The 23,625-nt window shown below is 42.8% G+C and overlaps 1 protein-coding gene across 1 annotated transcript; it reads right to left on the reverse strand.

The window, feature by feature from the left end:
* Positions 1-1,257: 1,257 nt before the first annotated feature.
* Positions 1,258-22,595, reverse strand: LOC101336381 (uncharacterized). The gene is made up of 3 exons (XM_019928904.3): positions 22,334-22,595; positions 19,647-19,776; positions 1,258-8,370 (listed from the first exon to the last, which is right to left on the reverse strand). Exons 1-3 carry the CDS (start codon positions 22,370-22,372, stop codon positions 5,543-5,545), a joined length of 2,997 nt encoding a protein of 998 aa, XP_019784463.1. The 5' UTR covers positions 22,373-22,595; the 3' UTR covers positions 1,258-5,542.
* Between the last annotated feature and the right edge of the window lie 1,030 nt (positions 22,596-23,625).

Raw genomic sequence — 23,625 nt, forward strand, 5'->3', positions numbered from 1 at the left:
ACACACAAAAAAATTATGAATCACTATATTGTACACCTGTAACTTATATAATACTGTACAGCAACTATACTTCAATTAAAATTAAAAATGTAAAAAAAAGATTTTTCTTTTTTAATAAACTGAGGTATGCAAGTCATTACAAGCTAAGCCCCAATTTAAGGCCACAAAATATACTTTTGATTTTTGTAAATAAAAATTCAAGTGGGGGGCTTCCCTGGTGGCACAGTGGTTGTGAATCCACCTGCCGATGCGGGGGACACGGGTTCGTGCCCCGCTCCAGGAAGATCCCACGTGCTGCAGAGTGGCTGGGCCCGTGAGCCATGGCCGCTGAGCCTGCGCGTCTGGAACCTGTGCTCCGCGGCAGGAGGGACCACAACAGTGAGAGGCCCGTGGACCACAAAAAAAAAAAAAAAAAATTCAAGTGGGGAGTTCCCTGGTGGCCTAGTGGTTAGGATTCTGGGCTCTCACTGCTGCGGCAAAATACAGTAACAACTAAAAATTTAAATGACAAAAATAACGTGTATAATGTAAAAAAAATTGTCTATAATATTTTCAGTATCCATAAAACCATAAAAACATTGGGCAACATTTTGCAACAGGCAATTTTTGTGAAAACTATCCAATTACTATACAATAATCTAATTTGTGAAAATTTTGTTTTGATTTCAAAATCTACCCATAACCAGCCAGAATTAAAGTGGACTGATAATTTTAAATGTTTCCAAAACATTCTGACTGTAGAATACTTATAGAATTATATATTTATTACTTTATCACATACTTTTATCAGCCACATTTCACTGAACTAGATTTTTAAAAAAGTAACTTGCAACCTTTCCAGAACATTCAAATGAATATTCATTGAAATAAGAATGTTTTCTAAGTAGTTATCTGTTGTTTATATCATATTAAATAAGCTATTTTTAAATAAACAAAACTTGCATTGAGTTTCAGGGGAAGGACAAAAAACTAATGAACAAAAAAACTTACGTGAAAAGACTATCTGGTATGTGAAATAGCATACTCTAATAGAATTGGTCATTTTGCATTTCAGCATAATAAATGAAATATGTTTAAAGAGGATCTGAAGAGAATTAATTTATCAGTTAGAGCAAACAGAAGTAAGAGATCTCTCAGTACACTTGCAAAAGAATCAAACTATTTCTGTGATAATCCATCAATTGATGAGTGTGCTCTCAATCTCACAGAGTAAATGGATTCAGGAGAAATACGCTATAACAATGATACACATATGGATTGAGTAAAATTTCACAGTATATTTACATGGCATTTATATTAACTTACATGGCACTCTATAAAATGGAACAAAATGAGAATGTTACTAATACAATAAAAATGCCAATAAATTAGAGTTAAGTACAATAAGAGAATTGTGAAAAGGAAACTTATGAAAATATTTTCTATTAAAATTTTAAATAAATACACCACATACAAGCTCAAAATACAAACCCTGGAATTCAGGTGTTAAGTGCTCAGTGTTTTGTTACATTCATTGATCCTCTCAGGGGCCAAAGTTAACACCTTTATGTCCAAGTCAGCAAACTGAGGCTCAAGGAGCTTCAGCAAGTTGCCCAGATTATTTCCCACTGGGGTATCCACACGGAGACCTCAGTACCCAGCAGACCCCACCTCGATGCCTGTAAGTCCATGGGGGCTGACCCAGATCGTGGATCGTGAGATGCCTCATTTATTTCTGACATGTCCCTGGGGATAGAGGGGTCTGGGGCTAGAGGAATCTGAGGACATCAGGGGGAGCTAAAGGTGGCTGGCACCAGAATGTCACCTGCAAAGGGAGCTGCATAGGAATGGACAGCTCCCCTCTTCACATCTTTCAGTGGACCAGAGGCAGGTCAGATCCTAATCCCCACCTTACATAGGAGGAAACAGGCCTGGAGAGGAGTGTTTGCCTGTGGGTCCTTTCACTGGTCAGGGATACAGAATTAAACCCAGCAGCCTGGATGAGGACTTGTGGAGTCTGACCACTGATATCTTCATCACCCGCCCCCCAGCCAGGCTTTGGGACTCAAAGGAAAGACCAGTCCATCCTGATGAAATCTTGTCCCTGGAACTTCCCTGGTGGTGCAGTGATTAAGAATCCACCTGCCAATGCAGGGGACACAGTTTCAAGCCCTGGTCTGGGAAGATCCTACATGCCACAGAGCAACAAAGCCTGTGTGCCGCAACCACTGAGCCTGCACTCTAGAGCCCACAAGCCACAACTACTGAGCCTGCGAGCCACAACTACTGAAGTCCATGAGCCTAGAGCCTGTGCTCCACAACAAAGAGAAACCACCACAATGAGAAACCCGTGCACCACAATGAAGAGTAGTCCCCGCTCTTGCAACTAGAGAAAGCCCGTGAGCAGCAACAAAGACCCAACACAGCAATAGGTACATAGATAGATAGATAGATAGATAGATAGATAGATAGATAGATAGATAGATAGATAAAGTAAATCTTGTCCCCATCTGCTCCAACCCACCAACTTCCACGGTGATATAAACCAGGAAAATGTGTAAGCACTATAAAGCAAGGCTTTATTGTATTCTTCAGTGACTGAACTTAGGAATATAGAGAATATGTTAAAAATGCAGATTAAATTTAAAATGGTATATCTAAGTATGCACTGCATTATGAATACTGCAGATTTTTTTCAAGTGAGAAAATTCTGCCAGTAAAGTTACTCCATAAAGCAAAATCACTTTTTAAAAATATTAAAAGTATTTTAAAATGAGTGAAATTCCAACATACATCTTTGTTGTTTCATTGTCCTATTTGTTAAAGGAAGATAGCCAAGGGTCAATAAAGAAAAAGATTTCAGCAAATATTTTAACAAAGATACACAGCAAATGAATATCTGAAAAAACGCTCATCATGAATCCTTATGGAAACTCAAAAGTGAGGTAACTCTAAAAACTCAGTTAAAAGGCTAAAACTAACACAAATGATAAACCAAGTATTCAGTAGAATATGGAAGAAATGGAATTCTCATACATTGCTGGTAAGATGCAAAAGGTACAATCATTTTAGATCACAATATGTTAGTTTCTTCAAAAGTAAAACAGTTGTGGGACTTCCTTCGTGTTCCAGTGGTTAAGAATCTGCCTTCCAATGTAGGGGACAGGGAATCGATCCCTGGTTAGGGAACTGAAATCCCACATGCCGCAGGGCTACTAACCTCACAGGCCACAATGAAGAGCCCACTTGCCACAACGAAAACCCAGCACAACCAAAAAAAAAAAAAAAAGTAAAAAACAGTTGTGACTCACACATTATATTCTAAGTTACTGACAAAAGATAAAAGAAACATATATATTCTTCATATATTCATATAAAGAACACAATTTTTATACCAGCTTTATTTTCAGAAGTCAAAATTTAGAAACAAACCAAATGCCCATAAAGAGAATGGATAAACTAACCATCGCATATTGAAAAATATTACTCAGCCAAAAACAAAACAAAAACCAAAGCAGTATATACCACTGATGAATCTCAAAGTAATTATGATACATAAAGGAAAACAAAAAAAATATGGTAAACAACAAATGATTCCAATAATATAAATTCAAGAAAATGCAAGGTATCTACTGTAAGGAAAGTAAATCAACGGTTACTTGGAGAGGTGAGAAAGGCAAGGAGATTATAATAGGAATGAGGTAAATATACCATGACAGATATGGTCACTATTAGGACTATGATGATGGTCTCAGAAGTTCACACCTATGTCAAAACTTATCAAATTGTACACTTTAAATATATTCGTATTAGCACATGTAAATTATACCTTAGTAAAACTTTAAAACATAGCTCAAGATTTAAAGATCTCTATGTCCCAGTCCTTTCAGAAAATAGGTTTGGCAACCTTATACTGACTCCATCATTTCTATCCTTATGCCCCAGGGGGTTGGGGCGGCAGTCTTGCCTCAGTGGCAGCAAATATGGTGAGCAATAAAGAACATTTCCACCTGAAGTCAAACAAGAATGCTGTCTGGATCACAAGAGCCACATCTGTGGACTAGATCCCCTTTTCTCTCTTTCTTCCTGCCCATGCAGTAATGGCCTTGAGGTGAATATTACAGAGGCTAAAGGAATCCACAAAACCTTTCAATTATTTTTATTTTCTCTGATGACTTCAGCTATACAAGATAAACATACCTGGAAGTACTGAGATTTGTGTACAAACTGATTCTCCACAGTCATTTTTACATTGACACACTAGTAGGCTGCGGCCTTTTCCCCTCCCTAGTAAACCAGTTTCTGTACCAATTATGGTTTCCCCTGGACCCAATGGTCTTAGAACCAGTGACACTAGGCCAATAAATTGTGGCCATCAGGGAATATGGCTCTCTGTAGACCTGGGGAAGATAATCTCTCAACAGTGCTGAAATGCCCTGTGACCTCTCCTTTAAGGAAGGGAAAAAATTCATTCTGGGGCTTCCCTGGTGGCGTAGTGGTTGAGAGTCCACCTGCCGATGCAGGGGATGCGGGTTCGTGCCCTGGTCTGGGAAGATCCCACATGCCGCAGAGCGGCTAGGTCCGTGAGCAATGGCCGCTGAGCCTGCACGTCTGGAGCCTGTGCTCCACAATGGGAGAGGCCACAACAGTGAGAGGCCTGCGTACCGAAAAAAAAAAATTCATTCTGCTTTCAAAGCTCTTGAGATTCTCACAGCTGCCACTTCTCAGGGACATCTTGGAGACTCCTAAAACACAAAGCCTCCAGGCTTCATATGAAAACCAGAAATCCCTGCGGTCTTTCCTAGGAGGCAGTGGGCAGCAATGCAAATTTGGGCAAAACTGGCAAGCTACTGTCTGCCATCATACCATCCTTCCTCAGACACAGAAATTTTGAGACCCCTAAAAGTTGTTCTCCCCTTTATGCTTACACAGTAAAAACCTGTGTATAAACTACCTGCAGAGTAAACAGAACTTTCAAGATTAAAGAGAGTGTAAAGAGCTTGTAAGGCCTTGATTATTGTACAAGCCAAAGCAATCTGCAGCAGGCAGTTACCCAGTTCATGATTTGGAAGCTGGAAAAATTTACTATTATCATGTGAGACCAACACATCCCTGTGTTGTCATTCTCTGCTAGCTGCCAGCTGAACTTTTGGTATCTTCTGGGCCAATACTGACCAGGTCCATGTCCAAGATAAGTCAGGGAGGAGTGAAAGCTGATGCCATAAATGTTCAGGTGACTCCTAACTTGGCCAATACATTGCAGGACAGAGGTCAGCTTCCCTGAACACACTGGGTTGGTGACTGATGCACACTGTGTGAACCTACCAGGTGGTGGAGGTGAAATGGCCTTGACCCCAGAGATGGAAGTGACATAAATCTGGGAAGAGCCCTGGACAGGTTAGAGAGTGCAACATAGTCCCACGCTTCCCACATAACTGAAACTTATGGGGAAATCTCCCCACTGTGCATGCTCAAATGTCTGAGAGTTAATTCAGACATATGGCTCCTCAGTTTCCTCTGGAATCCTTACAATGAACAAGAAAACTGCACATCCCCAGTACATCTAAGGCCTTTCTCTAGTGTGAACTCTCTGATGTTGAGAAAGGGTAGATTTTCGCATAAAAAATTTCCCACATTCTCTACACTCATATGGCCTTTCTCCAGTGTGACCTCTCTGGTGTTGACTAAATTGGGAACTATCCCTAAAGGATTTCCCACACTCACTGCACACATAAGGCCTTTCTCCCGTGTGAACTCTCTGATGGTAGCGGAGTTTAGAGCTAGAGATAAAGGATTTCCCACACTCACTGCACTCATAAGGCCTATCTCCTGCGTGAACTCTCTGATGATAACGAAGGGTGGAACTAGAAGTAAAAGATTTCCCACATTTGCTGCACTCATAAGGCCTTTTGCCTGCATGAACTCTCTGATGATAAGAGAGGGTGGCGCTACTAGTAAAAGATTTCCCACACTCGCTGCACACATAAGGTCTTTCTCCTGTGTGAACTCTCTGGTGTCGAATCAGTATGGAGCTATTGGTAAAAGATTTCCCACACTCACTACACTGATAAGGCTTTTCTCCCCTGTGAACTCTCTGATGATAACCAAGGCCAGAAATAGAGGTAAAAGACTTCCCACATGCACTACACTCATAAGACCGTTCTCTATTATGAATTTTCCGGTGTGTTGAGAGGGAAGATTTTTGGCTAAAAGATTTCCCACATTCACCACACTCATAAGGTCTTTCTCCAGTGTGAGCTCTCCGGTGTTTATTGAATTGTGATCTATCCTTAAAGGATTTCCCACATTCACTGCACTCATAAGGCCTTTCTCCACTGTGCACTCTGTGATGATAACGGAGACTGGCACTAAAAGTAAAAGATTTCCCACATTCACTGCATTCATAAGGCCTTTCTCCTGTGTGAACTCTCTGATGATAACGGAGGGTAGAACTAGAGGTAAAAGATTTCCCACATTCGCTGCATTCATAAGGCCTTTTTCCTGCATGAACTCTCTGATGATAACAGAGGGTGGAGCTGGAGGTAAAGGATTTCCCACATTCACTGCACACATAAGGCTTTTCTCCTGTGTGAACTCTCTGGTGTTGAATGAGTGTCCACCTATTGTTAAAAGATTTCCCACATTCACTACAGTTGTAAGGCCGTTCTCCTGTGTGAACTCTCTGGTGTAAAAGGAGGTTATTCCTTCGGATAAAGGATTTCCCACATTCACTACACTCATAAGGCCTTTCTCCAGAATGAACTCTCTGATGATATTGGAGGTCAGACCTAGAGATAAAAGATTTCCCACATTCACTGCACTCATAAGGCCTTTCTCCTGTGTGAATTCTCTGATGATAACGGAGGGCAGAGCTAGTGGTAAAAGACTTTCCACATTCATCACACCCATAAGGCCTTTCCCCAAGGTGACCTCGTTCATGATACTGGAGGGTGGAGCTACAAGAAAAAGATTTCCCACATTTATTGCACACATAAGGCTTTTCTCCTGTGTGAATTCTCCGGTGTCGAATGAGTGTCCACCTATTGTTAAAAGATTTCCCACATTCACTGCACTCATAAGGTCTTTCTCCAGTGTGTACTCTGTGATGATAACGAAGGCTGGAGCTAAAGGTAAAAGATTTCCCACATTCACTACACTCATAAGGCCTTTCTCCTGAGTGCACTCTCAGGTGTATAATTAGGTTGTTTTTCCGGGTAAAGGACTTCCCACATTCACTACACTCATAAGGTCTTTCTCCAGTGTGAACTCTGTGATGATAACGGAGAGCAGTACGAGTGATAAAAGATTTCCCACATTCACTGCACTCATGAGGCCTTTCTCCAGAATGAACTCTCTGATGGTAACGGAGGTCAGAACTAGAGATAAAAGATTTCCCACAATCACTGCACACATAAGGTCGTTCTCCTGTGTGAGATCTCTGATGATAACTGAGTGCAGACATAGAAGTAAAAGATTTCACACAGTTAGTACACTTATAAGGCCTTTCTCCAATTTGAAATCTCCTATGTGGAAAGAACACTGAGCTATGGCTAAAAGATTTTGAGCATTCACTGCACACATAACTGCTTTCTCCACTGTGCCATGAATGGGGATAAATGAGGACAGATTTGTGGCTTAAGGATTTCCCACATTTGCTGCACTTGTACTGCCTTGCCCCAGTATGAAGTCTTAGATGTTGACAGAGGGTTGAGCTTTGCCTAAAAGATTTTCCACATTCACCACATACATGAAGCTTTTTTCCAGTGTGGATTCTCTGGTGCAGAACAAATGAGGATTTGTACTTGAATGCTTTCCCACATTCACTGCACACAAAACACTGTCTTCCACTGTGGACACCATGGTCCTGAACAAGTGTGTGTTTGGGGCTGAGGGCTTTCTTGCATTCTACCCAGGTGTGACGGCTTTTCCTGCCTTGTGAAGTTGACCCACACTGGCTGATTGTGTTTGGCTTCTCCACAGTATGAGTGTCCTGTTGCTGTAGATGTCCCACGATGGTTGGGAAGTCCTTTTCAAACTCCCCACAACACAATGGCTTCTGTGACACATGGAATCTGCAGCTCTTCACAAACAAGGCCTCATCCACACTGCTTCTGAGGGTTTTCTTTTCCATGTACTGCTCCTGGTGCTGCTGAAAGTTTGCACTAAAATAAAATCGTTTTGCATATGCTCCACACCTCAAAAGTTTCTGGCTGTGTTGTGTTTCCCGGCACTCAGCCAAGTGGAAAACATTTCTCAAGACTGGACCACACATCTCACAGGGGTGTGTCTTCTGGAAAGACAAATCTGCCTTGGGAGTCCTAGCCTGTGACACTCCTAGAGAAGTGATCTGTTCAAAAGGTGCCTCTGCATCCTCTGCTCCACAGCAGCAACCTGAACAGAAAGAAATGCTGGTCAAGTACATGTCCACTATAGGGAAGGGTCAAGTTCATCACAGATGTCCATCTGTCTCATCTAGGTATTAGTCTATGAGATGCTTTTCAAGATACAGAAGTTGGAATTCAGTTGAAAGAACAGCCGACTGTTTTGCATTACTGAGCCTCAAGATCACAGAATAGTCGAGACCTCACCAGGGGAAGGAAACAAAACACAGAGTGTGACACAAGGAAGAGAGGCAGGGTCTACAACTCATTTCTTTCCCAATGGCTCCTTGCAGGATTTTTCTGCTGCTGATGTGAGATGGTAGAAACGTGCATCCAAGCCCATTAAAATCCCACAGCAACATATTAGCTGCTATTCAAAGTCAATTTAGGGAAATGTGAACATATCACAGCACAACCAATGTTGGTGAGTACTACAGAAAGAGTGGTGAGAAAAATGGGAGATGTGGAGTCCAGAGAGGTAGAAATTATCCCTGGGCTGGAAGTCACCATAGGAATTACAAGTAGTAGAACTGACAAGTCAGGCAAGTGTTAACAGTGGAAAAGGAAATATAGAAGTAAGGTATAGCCACTGCAAATGGCACCTAAACCCTGGTTGAACAAAGATAGATTCCTGGTATGATCTGAAAACAGCCTGATGTCATACTCTACTCAGCTGCCATTCACCAGGACCAGGCCCCCTCTGAGCCCACCATGCCATGACTGGAGTCATATCCATCCTGGCACATCTGTAAGCCCTAGTTAAGCAACTACATGGTACATGCAGGATACAAATCCTAAGGTAAAAACAGGACAGATGAATGACTTCTACTGTCACAGAGCAACTCAGCACATAACAGACACAGAAAACCAATCTAGAAGTGATATCAGCGTAACAGCAGAGGACACCAACCTTTACCACCAACAAAAAACAGACAGCTAACTGCAAACAAAATTGACCCTTGGAGGACTCAGAAATCCAATTAAGACACTGCAGCAACACAATGGAAATTGAAAAGTAGAATAACCACACAAAAGTGATCGCTGGGGGGCTTCCCTGGTTGTGTAGTGGTTAAGAATCTGCTTGACAATACACGGACATGGGTTCAAGCCCTGGTCCAGGAAGGTCACACATGCCATGGAGCAACTAAGCCTGTGCACCATAACTACTAAGCCTGAGCTCTAGAGCGTGTGAGCCACAACTACTGAGCCCAAGTGCCACAACTACTGAAGCCCACGCACCTAGAGCCCATGCTCCACAAGAGAAGTCACCAATGAGACGCCCACACACTGCAACGAAGAGTAGCGCTGCTCGACACAAGTAAAGAAGACCCACGTGCAGCAACAAAGACCCAACGCAACCAAAAATAAATACATATTTTTTTAAAAAAAAGGATCGCTGGGGACATCAGCTTAACAGACATGTGGAGATGGATAGGAAATAAGATGAATGGTGGGAACTATGTGTATCAGCCAAATGGTGGCTGCCATCACATTCCCCAATGCCCTGCTCTGCAAAGGACCCCATTAGCCTTTGCTTCGGAGAACCTCAACAGGTTCTCCTCAACCTATGCAGGCCCCGATATAGCCGCAGATCCCACTGTCTGCACGGCAGAGAAGAGCAAGTGTTTATAGGTGTGAACACCAGCTCTCTGCTCTGCAGAGGGTACTGGCAGCTCTTTCAATAAGGTAACTAATAGCCATGACCATGGGGGACCTGCAAGAGAATAATATGCTGAATCACACCTGTTCCTCCAAAAGTAGCTATTGCTCTATTTCAAAACCATGGCTGCCACCCCCATAAATCCTGCACACACCCTAAACCTCAGAGCCCCAACTGTGAAACTGATGCCCATATTCCATAACCTGACTCCACAGCTGTCACCTGAATGCCCGTCTCAGGCACGAGATTCATGGCCACTATACGTGAGTTAGTTCCTCAGACCCCAGACACTTCTGTGTGCACCTAGACTCCAGTCAAGGCTCCATCACTGCTCAGTGTGCAACTGCATCTCACAAAGCAAAGTCAACACTGCTGCAGGCTGTTCAGTGTCTGGGACCCTAGAACTGCTACTGCTCTGCATTTATCACACCCTAGAATCCAGATCTATAACTGCTCCACAGTGCCCACACATCAGACACCAATGCCATCACCACCATGAAGCACCACCCCCCAACCAAGAGCCGGACTTACCATCAAGAGGGAGCCCCTCAGTCAAAACATTTCCCTTGGGAGAAAGAGATCAGGAAATCCCCAGCAATCTTCTCTACTACTGTGGATACCGACAACTTTAGCTATTGAGGACCCCTGCAGTCTTTGCTGAGACTGATCTCAGTTGACAGAGCTGGACAGACTCTAAGCCCCTGGGCCTTGTTGTAGTCGGAACAGCAACTACCCATCAAGCTGGCATACTAACACCCACAAAAAGGTGAAGATCTTCCCCACCAAAACCTTACGTAAAGTCTGAAAGAAATGACTGCTCCATTAAATGTATTAACATCAAAGCAAGGCTACATGAAACACACACAAAATAATCAAGGAAACATGACACCCCCCAAAGGAACATAATAATTTATCAGTTGCCCCAAAGAAAGGGAGATCTATAAACTGTCAGACAAGAAATTCACAATAATTTTTTTTTTTTTGGCCACGTCATGAAACATGCGGGATCTTAGTTCCCTGACCAGGGATCAAACCCATGCCCCCAGCAGTGGAAGCACAGAGTCTTAACCACTGGACCACCAGGGAAGTCTCTCACAATAATTGTTTTAATGAAGCTCAATGAGCTACTAGAAAACACAGACAGACAATCCAACAAAATAAGGAAAACAATATGCAAACTAAATAAAGTTTCAAACAGAGACAGAAAATATGAAAAAGAACCAAACAGAAATTATGGTGAAGAGTATGATGAACAAAACGAAAAACACGGTAGCATATCAATAGCTAACTTGATCAATCAAAACAATGAATATGAAACTGAAGGTAGGTCTTTGAAATTATCCAATCAAAGGAGAAAAAAGACAAAACAACTAAAAAGAATTTTAAAAAGTCTACATGAGTTATGGGACATTGTGAAACAAAACAATATTTGCATAATGTGAGCCCTAGAAGGAGTAGAGAGAGAGGAAGGGGCAGAAAATTTATTTAAAGAAATAATGGACGAAAACTTTCCAAATCTGGGAAAAGTGGACATTCAGGTACATGATGCTCAGAAGTCCCCAAACAGATTCAATCCACAGACGACTTCACCAAGACACATTAATATAAAACTCAAAAAGTAATGATAAAGATAATTTTAAAAGCTGTAAGAAAAAAGAAACCCCTCATACAAGGGAAACCCCATAAAGTGGTTTTCTTAGCTGAAACACTGCATACCATGAGAGTGAGATGATATGTTCTAGATACTGGGGTGGGGGAAAAAATTGCAAACCAAGAATACTTAACCAGCAATACTATTCTTCAGTAATAAGGAAGACTTTCTCAGACAAACAAACTGGGGAAGTTCATCACCACTTGAGTACCTCACCAGAAATGCGAAAGACTAAAGAATTCTTTTAGCTGAAATAAAAGTATGCTAACTAGGGACTTCCCTGGTGGTCCAGTGGCTAAGACTCTGTGCTCCAAATGCAGGGGGCCTGGGCCCCATCCCTGGGCAGGAAACTAGATCCCGCATAGTGCAACAAAGATAGAGGATCCTGCATGTTGCAACTAAGACCCAGCACAGCCAAAAAAAAAAAAAGAAAAAGAAAAAAGAGTATGCTAACTACTAACATGAAATCATATGAAAATATAAAACACACAGGTAAAGATAAGTATATGGTCAAATTCAGAATACTCTAATACTGTAAAACTGTGTTAATCACTCAACTCAACTACAAAGGATAAAAAACAAGAGTATTAAAAACAACTATACCCACAATAACTTGTTGATGGTTACCCAATACACAGTATAAAAACATGTAAATTGTGACATCAAAAACATAAAATGCATGTGTGGGGGAAGTATAAGAGTAGATTTTTTGTATGAGATTGAAGTTACATTGTTATCAGCATAAAATAGAATGCTATGTTTTATATAAGCCTTATGGTAACCCCAAAGCAAAACCCTATACTAGACACAAAAGACAATGAGAAAGGAATAAAAGTATATTACCACAGGGACTTCCCTGGTGGTGCAGTGGTTAAGAATCTGCCTGCCAATGCAGGGAACACGGGTTTGAGCCCCGGTCTGGGAAGATCCCACATGCCACAGAGCAACTAAGCCCGTGTGCCACAACTGCTGACCCTGCGCTCTAGAACCCACAAGCCACAACTACTGAGCCCACGTGCCACAACTACTGAGCCCACGTGCCACAACTATGAAGCCCGCGTGCCTAGAGCCTGAGCTCTGCAACAAGAGAAGCCACCGCAGTGAGAAGCCCGTACACCACCGACGAAGAGTAGCCCCCATTCGCCACAACTAGAGAAAAGCCCACGCCCAGCAACAAAGACCCAATGTAGCCAAAAATAAATTAAAAAAAAAAAGGAGTTGGTACTTAAAAAAAAAAAAGTGTATTACCACAGAAAATCATCAAGTCACAAAGGAAGACAGCAAGAGAAGAAGAAACTACAAAACAGCCATACAATAATAAGATGGCAACAGTAGGTCCTAAAAATATTCTCCAATTAAATGACATACAGTGACTGAACAGAAAAAAAAAAAGACCTCAACTATATGCTACCTACAATAGAGTAACTTCAGCCTTAAGGACACACGCAGGCTGAAGGTGAAGGAATTGAAAGAGATATTCCACGCAAATAGAACTCAGAAGAGAACAGAGTAAGATATACTTAAGTGAGACAAATAGACTTTAAATCAAAAACTATCACAAGAGGGACTTCCCCGGTGGTGCAGTGGTTAAGAATCTGCCTGCCAATGCAGGGGACATGGGTTCAAGCCCTGGTCTGGGAAAATCCCACATGCTGTGGAGCAACTAAGCCTGTGCACTACAACTACTGAGCCTGCACTCTATGGTGAGCCATAACTACTGAGCCTGCGTGCCACAATTACTGAAGCCCACATGCCTAGAGCCCGTGCTCTGCAACAAGAGAAGCCACTGAAATGAGAAGCCCACACAACACAATGAAGAGTAGACCCTGCTCACTGCAACTAGAGAAAGCCCACGTGCAGCAACAAAGACCCAATGCAGCCAAAAATAAATTAATTTTTAAAAAACAAATAAAGATCACTCTTAAAAAAAAACTATCACAAGAGACAATGTTCATTACGTAATGATAAAGAAATTGATTCACCAGGAGAATGTAACAATTTAACTATATATATACGTACCATATATTAAAAATTAAGCAAATATGACCAGATCTGAAGGCAGGAATTTTTTTATTTTTTTGGCCACGCCGCACGGCATGCAGGATCCTAGTTCCCCAACCAGGCATCAAACCTGTGCCCCCTGCAGTAGAAGCACAGAGTCTTAACCACTGGACTGCCAGGAAAGTCCCAGCAAAAGAATATTAACACATTTCTGACTAGAAATGCATTAATACATCTTTTGTTATTCAAATGTTATTGACCCGGAGACATATCAATACGTTTTTAGAGAGTGACACAATTAACATCACCGTGTGAAGTTGTTAGAACTTAAAATTGATCAAGGGTTCATTATACAACTTATGATTATCATTATCTCTCACATTTTCCTCCATTAGGTTTTTGTTCCAACCTCGTATACATTAAACGCAAGTTTATTACCGTAAAATTTTCAAAAATGATGCATTGCAAAATTGAGTGATGAAGAATTTTTTGGTGAATATTATGCAGATACTTTCTCTGTCTGAGCGACATATATACTAGTGTCTCAGAAGATGACAGTTCTTCAGAATATAGTTCTGATTCAGACGATGTGAATATTAGACCAACAAAAAGACAAAAAACCGTAGTGAATGACTCTACTGTGGAAAGTGAAAATGAAACTCAAGAATGCTCCTTTGCTTCTATGTAAGAGTGGATTGAAGACAACATTTCACAAAAATTAGAAGACTTTATAGTGTGTCAGGTGTAACTATTGAATGTAATAACCCGCCAAGTGTTAGTGAAATAACAGAATTAATTTTTGGTAACGACTTTTTCGAGTTGGTCACTTCTCAAACAAACTTATATCACCAACAGAATGAAAAATCATATAAAAAGTATGATAAGGCTTTAAAATGGACTAATGTAACCAACAGTGATATGAAGAAGCCTCTTGGGTTAATAATTTTGATGAGACAAGTAAGAAAGTCACAGTGGAAAGAATATTGGTTGACTGATCCCTTACTTGAAACACTTATCAAAGATTAAGATGAGAAGAAGGTTCAAACAAATAATGACATTTCTTCACTTTAACGATAACTCGGAAACTCCACTTCCTACAGACAGAATTTCAAAAATTAAACCTCTTTTGGCTTATTTTCTACCAAAATCTCAATCGATCTATACACCCAAACAAGAGCTATCACTTGATGAGGCAATGATAAAGTGGAGAGGACAACTCAGATTCAAAACCTATAATCCTGGAAAATTTACAAAATATGGAATTTTGGTCAGGATGCTTAACGAAAGTGAAACTGGATATACATGCAACCGTGATATTTACATGGGTGAAGGAAAGAAACTGCAAGAAACAATATTGTTGGTCCTACAACCTTGGTTCATGGCACCATATTTACCAAGACAATTATTACAACAGTCTGTCCACATCTGTAATGTTGTTGAAAAATAAAACCAGAGTTTGTAGGACTATAAGAGAGAATAATGGTCTACCAAACCAATTAAAGGAGAAATCTAAACATCTACAGAGGGTAGAAATGACATTCTTACAGAAGGGAGAAGTGATTCTTCTTATATGGAAAGACAAGAGGCTAGTCTGCATGGTGACAACTATTCATTACACCTCCATAGCATCTACAGTAAAGGAAGACAGAAAGACTGACCATCAGATAACTAAGCCCAATAATATTTTAGAGTATAATAAATATATGAAAGGAGTTGATCGTTCAGATCAATATCTGGCAAACTTCAATATCCTCTGGAAAACTCGAAAATGATATAAGAAAGTGGGTTTCTAGTTGAGTAACTGCAGTTTATTCAATGTATTTAAAATTTATTGCAGCCTTAATGCACAGAATAAAATGACTTACAAGCAATTTTTTAAATAAATTTATTCATCTATTTATTTATTTTTGGCTGCATTGGGTCTTCGTTGCTATGCTCATGCTTTCTCTAGTTGTGGCAAGCAGGGGCTACTCTTTGTTGTGGTGTGTGGCCTTCTCACTGAGGTGGCTTCTCTTGTGGAGCACGGGCTCTAGGCATGCGGGCTCGGTAGTTGTGGCTCATGGGCTTAGTTGCTCCACTGCACGTGGGATCTTCCTGGACCAGGGATTGAACACATGTCCCCTGCATTTGCAGGCAGATTCTTTTTTTTTTTTTTTTTTGCGGTACGCGGGCCTCTCACTGCTGTGGCCTCTCTGGTTGCAGAGCACAGGCTCCGGATGCGCAGGCTCAGCAGCCATGGCTCACGGGCCCAGCTGCTCCACGGCATGTGGGATCTTCCCAGACCGGGGCATGAACCCGTGTCCCCTGCATCGGCAGGCAGACTCTCAACCACTGCGCCACCAGGGAAGCCCTTGCAAGCAGATTCTTAACCATCGCGCCACCAGGGAAGTCCCATAAGCAGTTTTTGTCAGCAGTAGCTAGAGAATGGGTAACTGATCATTCCGGTGAATGCAGTGGTAGTCCCACACCTGATCCTTCCCGTGGCGTTTCTAAAAGAGCCCCCCAAGAGATTTCCCTGGTGGTCCAGTGGGTTAGACTCCACACTCCCAATGCAGGGGGCCCAGGTTCGATCCCTGGTTGGGGAACTAGATCCCACATTCATGCCACAACTAACAGTCTGCATGTCACAACTAAGAAGTCCACCGTACTGCAATAAGAAGCCCGTGTGCCACAACTAAAAGATCCCGCATGCAGCAACTAAGACCAGGCGCAGACAAAATAAATAAAATAATAAATAAATATTTTAAAAATAAAAAAATAAAAGAGCCTCCCCACAAAGATCCACCTTGTTGACTACCAGGTAAAATAAAAGAACATATTCTAGAGGAAATAATACCCAAAGGGCTTAAAAAAAAATGCCTCCAGAAAGTATAGAGTCTGCTCTTCCAGGGGAAAGCACAGTGAAACGGTGTATTTGTAATAGATGTTCTGTTCCCCTGCACAGAGATTCCTGCTATACTGCCTATCACACTCTAACAAAGTATTAGAATGCTTTAGTAAGACATGTACAAAGTTTCAAATAAATACATTAAGTGCAAAAAAAGTTGTTGATATTTACTCAAACTAACAAATTGCCGGCCACAGGCATTAGTTTCTGAAAAAATCTCCCAGTCAATAATGTGTTAATAGGGAACTTAAATATCCCCCTTTCAACACAGGTGGATATCCAGATAGAAAGTAAGGGTATCTTTGAATTGGACAACACTTTAGTCCAAATGAATGTAACAGATGTATACAGAACATTCCATCCTATTACAGCAGAATATACACTCTTCTCAAGTGCATATAGAATATTCTCTAGGATAGATTATATGCTATGTCAAGCAAGTCTTAACAAGTTTCAGAAGACTCAAACCATATCAAGTAACTTTTCCTAACACAATGGATAACACTAGAAACCAGCAACAGGAGGAAAGCTTAAAAATTCAGATATGTGAACATTAAACAATATGCTCCTGGCCAATGAATCAGTCAAAGGAAAAAATCAACAGGAAAATCAAACGTACCTTGAGAAAAACAAAAATAGAAACAAAACATATACAATGTGCAAAAGCAGTTTTAAGAGAAAAGTTTAGAGCAATAAATGCCAGCATTAAGAGAAAAATCAAGTTTAGAGCAATAAATGCCAGGATTAAGAGCAAAAAATGCCAGCATTAAATAAACAACCAAACTTTACATCTCCAGGAACTAGAAAAAGAACAAACTAAGACCAAAGTTAGCAGAACAAAGGAAAAAATAAAGATCAGAGCAGAGGGGAATTCCCTGGCAGTCCAGTGGTTAGGATTCCATGCTTCCACGGCAGGGGGTCCAGGTTCGTTCTCTAGTTGGGGAACTAAGATCCCTGCCTGCCACATGGCACAGCCAAAAAAGAAAAAAAAGAAAGATCAGAGCAGAAATAAATGAAATAGAAACTATAAAAACAATAAAAAAAGATTAACAATACTAAGAACTGGTTTTGCTTAAAGATAAATAAAACTGACAAACCTTTCTCTAGACTTCTGAGATGGAAGACTCAAATAAGTTAACAGAGAAATAAAAGAGAAACAAAGGATCATAAAAGACTACTATGAACTGTTATACACCAACAAATTAGATAACCTAAAAGAAACAGACTAGAAACATACAACCTACCAATCCTGAATCATAAAGAAACAGAAAATTTGAATAGACCAATAACAAGTAAGGAAATTGAACCAGTAAGCAAATCTTCCAACAAAAAAAATAGGCCATGACCAGATAGATTTCATTGGTGAAATTTATATTTTAATATGTAAAACATTGATATATAAGGTACTCTACAACTCAACAGGAAAAGAACAATCTAATTAAAAAGTGGACATTTTATCAAAGATAAAATGGCTAAACAGACATTTTATCAAAGATAAAATGGCTGAACAGACATTTTATCAAAGATCTACAAATGGCTAACAGGTATATGAAAAAATGTTCCTCCTGGGTTTCCCTGGTGGTGCAGCGGTTGAGGGTCCGCCTGCTGATGTGGGGGACGTGGGTTCGTGCCCCAGTCTGGGGGCATCCCACATGCCGTGGAGCGGCTGGGCCCATGAGCCATGGCCACTGAGCCTACGCGTCCAGAGCCTGTGCTCTGCAATGGGAGAGGCCACAACAGTGAGAGGCCCGTGTACTGCAAAAAAAAAAAAAAAAAAGTTCCTCTTCACTAATCATCTCACTGATCATCAGGAAAATGCAAATCAAAACCAAAATGAGGGGCTTCCCTGGTGGTTCAGTGGTTGAGAGTCCGCCTGCCGATGCAGGGAACACAGGTTCATGCCCCAGTCCAGGAAGATCCCACATGCCGCAGAGCAACTAAGCCCGTGAGCCACAACTACTGAGCCTGCGCTCTGGCGCCCACGAGCCACAACTACTGAAGCCTGCATGCCTAGAGCCTGTGCTCTGCAACAAAGCCACCTCAATGAGAAGCCCGCACACCACAACAAAGATTAGCCCCCACTCACCGCAACTAGAGAAAGAATGTGCACAGCAACAATGACCCAATGCAACTAAAAATAAATAAATACATTTATTAAACAAAACAAAAAACCAACACTGCAAGGACTTCCCTGGTGGTCCAGTGGGTAAGACTCCACACTCCCAACGCAAGGGGCCCAGGTTCAATCCCTCGGGGAACGAGATTCCACATGCAGGCAACAACTAAGAGTACACATGCTGCAACTAATAAGTCTGCATGTCACAACTAAGAGTCCGCATGCTGCAACTAAATATCCCGCATGCCACATTGAAGACCCAGTGCAGCCAAAATAAATAAATAATTAAAAAAAAACTTTGGATAAACGTATATTAAAAAAATAAATAAATAAACACTACAAACCTTGCAGTAGGACACTGAAAAGTAGCTCATCGTTCAGGTAAGTAATGACCATGATAATGCCTGCATGCCTGGCACAGGCAGGCACAAAGAAATGTTAGGTAAATGAAGGGATCAAGGGAGTTCCCTGGCGGTCCAGTGGTCAGGAGTTGGTGCTTTCACTGCTGTGGCCCTGGTTCAATCTCTGGTCGGGGAACTAAGATCCCCCAAGCCATGCAGCTCAGCCAAGAGAAGAAAAATATATATATAATTAAATTAAATTAAAATAAAAACAAGTAAATAAAAGAAGGGATCAAATCTTGGACACAGAGGTGAAAAGGATCTAGACACACTGACCCAGACAGAGAGAAGGAAGTAAGGTAGAATCCATTAAGCTCACTGCAATACTACTGGCTTGGAATCCTTTTCCTAAGAGCGTTCAATACAGCAGGTATCAGGGTTGATATTGCAGGAGAAGGTAGAGGGCAGTGCAAACAGCCCAGTCCTAGCTACCACAGCAACTACACGGAAAGCTTGGGAAGCAAGTAGTGCCCACAGTTCACATGTATAAGAACAGAGCACCCCCCGGGAAAAGGAGGGTGAGGTGGGATAGAGCCTAGTCCAGGACGCTGGGAAGGCTTTGAGTCTTACCCAGTGAGGATATAAGTGCAAAGTTCTCCAGCATCACATCGAGGTACAGGCGTCTCTGAGTCTCATCAAGGAGCCTCCATTCCTCCCAGGAGAAGTACACAGCAATGTCCTCAAAGGTCACACTGCACGTCTATGAGAGAGAAAGAATGAGCTATGAACATTCTCTCTCTAAGCTCCCACAATCCATCTCATCACACACCTATCCCACCTTCATCCTCTTCCAGAGCTCTCCACCGAACAGGAATTTCAGACCTAAGTGCCACTGATGCCCACCTATCCCTCAGGGTCTCTTCATTCACTGTGTTCAGTCCTCAACACCACTGGACAGGACAGCACAGAGATGTCATCCAAGCTCTGGTTCTGGCCTGTAGGGTCCCATCCATCCTGTCAATCAATTCCCCTGGGGTCTCTAGGCTGTGACTCACAGACACAACCAAACTTGGGTTCAAGCTTCAACCTTCAGTCCCCAATAACAGGGTCCTGGTGCCATGAGCTAGCACTTCCTCTTAGTGTGCCCATCATTCTGTAGACTGTACCTCTCTCACATCTTCAGTCCCCACAGTTGCACTCCCACAACTATGCACGTGGGGAAAACTGCTTTGAAGGCCTCCTTCATACTTTTATTGATCCTTGCTTCAATTTTAACCACCCAGAAGCACATGTGATTACAGATGCCCATGACCCACTTCCACTTTTGTGCTGCACTCCCTGTCCCCTCAGCGGCCATCACTGTCCTCTCTCCCTCAACCTTCCTTGGAATCCTGGCACTGACAGTGTCCGTTCCAGGCACAGTGACTCTCACAAATGACCATATTTGCCCCAGACCTACCCACCATCAAGATCAAACACACCACACCACACCACACCAAACCTCACCACAAAATTCTGGTGAACCTGTACATTAGTGAATTAGCAGGAGCCCTAGCCTCATCATCTTGTTTCAATTACTCCAACGCCTCCACAGCCATCTCATGTCCACTAATCTCACAAAAGCTTTAGTCGCCTGTCAAACCATTCTCTTCAATTCAGTTACCCATTCTCTTCCATATGGTTACCATGTTCACTTCTATCCTTCACCTGCATTTGTGTGCTCAGCAACCCTGATCAGGTGTGGAGCAGGGAAACCACTCATCATGCACCCTCCTCTTTCAGACCAGCGAACAGCATTGCCAGGATGACCTGCATTCCCCCACATAAATGGGATCCACAGTTCCTCCCTGTTCCACACAAGAGCCACCTTCCTCCCCAGATTTCCAGACACCCAACTGCTGCCTCCACTCGCTTTCTCTGAAACATCTCAGACTCTTGACAAGGCCAAAACAAAACATCTGATATTCCCAAGTAAAATTAACCTACCATAACTTTCCCATCTCAGTTGATGGAGCTTTCATCCCATTAGCTCCTAAAACCGGAAACACTGGGGTCATCCCTGACTCTTCCCTTTCTCTCCCTCACCCGCAACATCTAAAAATCTACTTGACTCTCCTTAAAACATGGATGGAAAGTCCAACTTCTTTCCCACCTCTGTGGCCACCACCCTGGTCCAACACTCATCTGGATTATAGTAAATGCCTCCTTGGCAGCTCCCTGCCTCTTATATTACTCATACAGTCTGTTCTCTTCTTTGCAGGCAATGGAACTCACTAAGACCTGCATAAGAATCAACCCCTTCCGCTTATCCAAACCTCTCATTATCTCCATAACAGACGTCCAAATTCTTGACAATTACAGACCTGATTCTTGACACTCAGCTCTTTGGTCCTAATAAAATGGAAACTGGCTGTACCCTATCTCCAGCATAGTCATACCTCCAAACATTTGCGCATGTCAGTATCTGGTCCTGTCACAACATTTCACACGTGTTTATATTGACTGACAGCAATAGCAATACCTCCGTGTAACCCTTGGCCTGCACTCAGGACTGGGCTTGAGGTATCCCCAGGGTCCCCACACCCACGAGCTTGGGAAAAAGCAAGGAAGACGTTAAAGACACTACAATCCCAGACACCATTTGGGTGGTGTCAGGGACAGTGAGTGACTGGGACAACCTCCTCTTCCGTGTATAGGTTTCCTAAGTGCTTTTCATCCTTCAGAACCTGCGAAGAGGGGTAGGCAACAAGGACTGGGCTCCAGATGAGGTCAGGCCTCCCCTGTATCCCCGTCCAGCCCTGGATTCCGGTGACCTCGGGCTAAGTGACTAGCTTCTGCGCCTCAGTCCTCAATGCTGCTTCTTACTAGCGCCTTGTGCCTCACTGTCGTTTTCAGCTCCATTCTAGTTTGTTCTCTCTTTAATCAGTTTTTGGAAAACTTTTGAAACCCTAATACAGACTGTATTCCTCTTCTGTCCACTACCCTCCATGGCATCCCTCAGAATGAAGAAAAAACCTCTCCGCCAGCCAGTACAGGGGTCACGCTACCACACACTTCCCTGCAGATATCAGACGGACCCCAGGTTTCCCAATACTCCCGGCTCAATCCAACCTCCAAGCCTTTGCATCTGTCAGTACCTCCGCCTGTCACCCTCTCTCACGCGGCCATCACACTATCAAAAACAGACCCACCCACGAACGCCCCACCATCCCGGACACCGCGTCCTGGGCTGCGGGCACGTGAGCAGGCGCCCCGCACTCGGGGCTTTAGTGTCTGGTGGGGTGAGGGCGGTGAGGGCCCGGAGGATGAGCGTTTACCTGAGGCGGGGTCCTCAGCGCCGTCGCTGCCAACGCCATCAGAGTCTGGGGGCAGAGCGGGGCCGGTAGCGGCGGGAGAGGCGGGTGGACGCGGGCACGGCAGGCCCGGGACACCCCCGGCGGCGTCGCCGAACTTCAGACCGGCCTCTATGCAGCGGAGACAGCGGCTCCTCTTGGACCTTCTCAACCCTGTCACCCAAGTCCCGGCCCAGCGTTCCGGAGCGACAACAGATACGAAAGCAATAAAAATGGCCGCCACGAAGAGGACGCCGGAAGTCCCACCCTGATGAGATGCGCACGCACGGAAATGCTTTCACCTTGACCTTTTATTGGCTCAACTCGGCGCACTACCTTCTGGGTAGTGTAGTTCCTAGCGATCTAGAGCCCCTCCCCCCACCCCCCACCCCCGCCCCGGAAATGTGTTCTCCATCTTGACCACCAGAGAGTGGTCCAAGCGGTACTCTGGGGAGTACTTGAGAGTGGTCATCCTACATAGATGGATTTACTCGCTGTGAACGCAGGAGAAAGACGTAGTCTCATACTCCGTGAAGGTCAGCCTGCTACCAGGGAATAAAATTGAGATGCTCCCAAATCTACTTATCTAAATGGCTGTATCATTCCACAGAGTAATTCAGACATAAAATAGTCCACCTATAGTTGGAGACATTGTGCTATTCCTCTTGAAATACGTGTAGCCCGAGGCATTAGTAAGTTTTGTAAATTCTACTATGATTGGCTGGGAACAAAGGAAAAGACTGTACAGAGACATGACTGAGAAGAAAGAAGATGGGTGTTTGGCCACCCTGAAACAAACATGATCTCTGCCTCTGGTTCCCACAGAAAACTCTGCCTTGCCTATATAGTTAGCAATTGTGTCCTACCCATTGAGGAACACTTTTTTATTTATTTATTTATTTGATTGCACCGGGTCTTAGTGGCAGCAAACAGTCTTCTTAGTTGCGGCTCACCAGCTCTTTAGTTTCAGTGTGTGGGTTCCTTAGTTGTGACATGAGAACTCTTAGTTGCAGCATGCATGTGAGATCTAGTTCCCTGACCAGGGATTGAACCCAGGTCCCCTGCATTGGGAGCGTGGAGTCTTAACCACTGCACCATCAGGGAAGTCCCATTGAGGAACACTTTTATCCATATAATATTTCTTACTGTATATCCTTAAATATACTCAACTCCATTTAGTAAACTGACATCTATCTCAGATTGAGACCAATGTAACTAATGCTGTTTTGGCTGGGGTCAGTGACTGCAGCTTTCAGAGTCACAGCGTGTCTGTGTTA

The sequence above is a fragment of the Tursiops truncatus genome, chromosome 19 (assembly GCF_011762595.2).
Source record: "Tursiops truncatus isolate mTurTru1 chromosome 19, mTurTru1.mat.Y, whole genome shotgun sequence".
In the NCBI taxonomy this organism is placed as follows: domain Eukaryota; kingdom Metazoa; phylum Chordata; class Mammalia; order Artiodactyla; family Delphinidae; genus Tursiops; species Tursiops truncatus.

Excerpts from the sequence above, each read along its gene's own strand:
- LOC101336381 (XM_019928904.3), bottom strand. The coding sequence starts at position 22,372 with ATGGCGTTGGCAGCGACGGCGCTGAGGACCCCGCCTCAG. Across the intron at positions 19,777-22,333 it reads CGCTGAGGACCCCGCCTCAG|ACGTGCAGTGTGACCTTTGA; the intron begins GTAAACGCTCAT and ends TCTCTCTCATAG. Across the intron at positions 8,371-19,646 it reads TGCACTTATATCCTCACTGG|GTTGCTGCTGTGGAGCAGAG; the intron begins GTAAGACTCAAA and ends CTTTCTGTTCAG.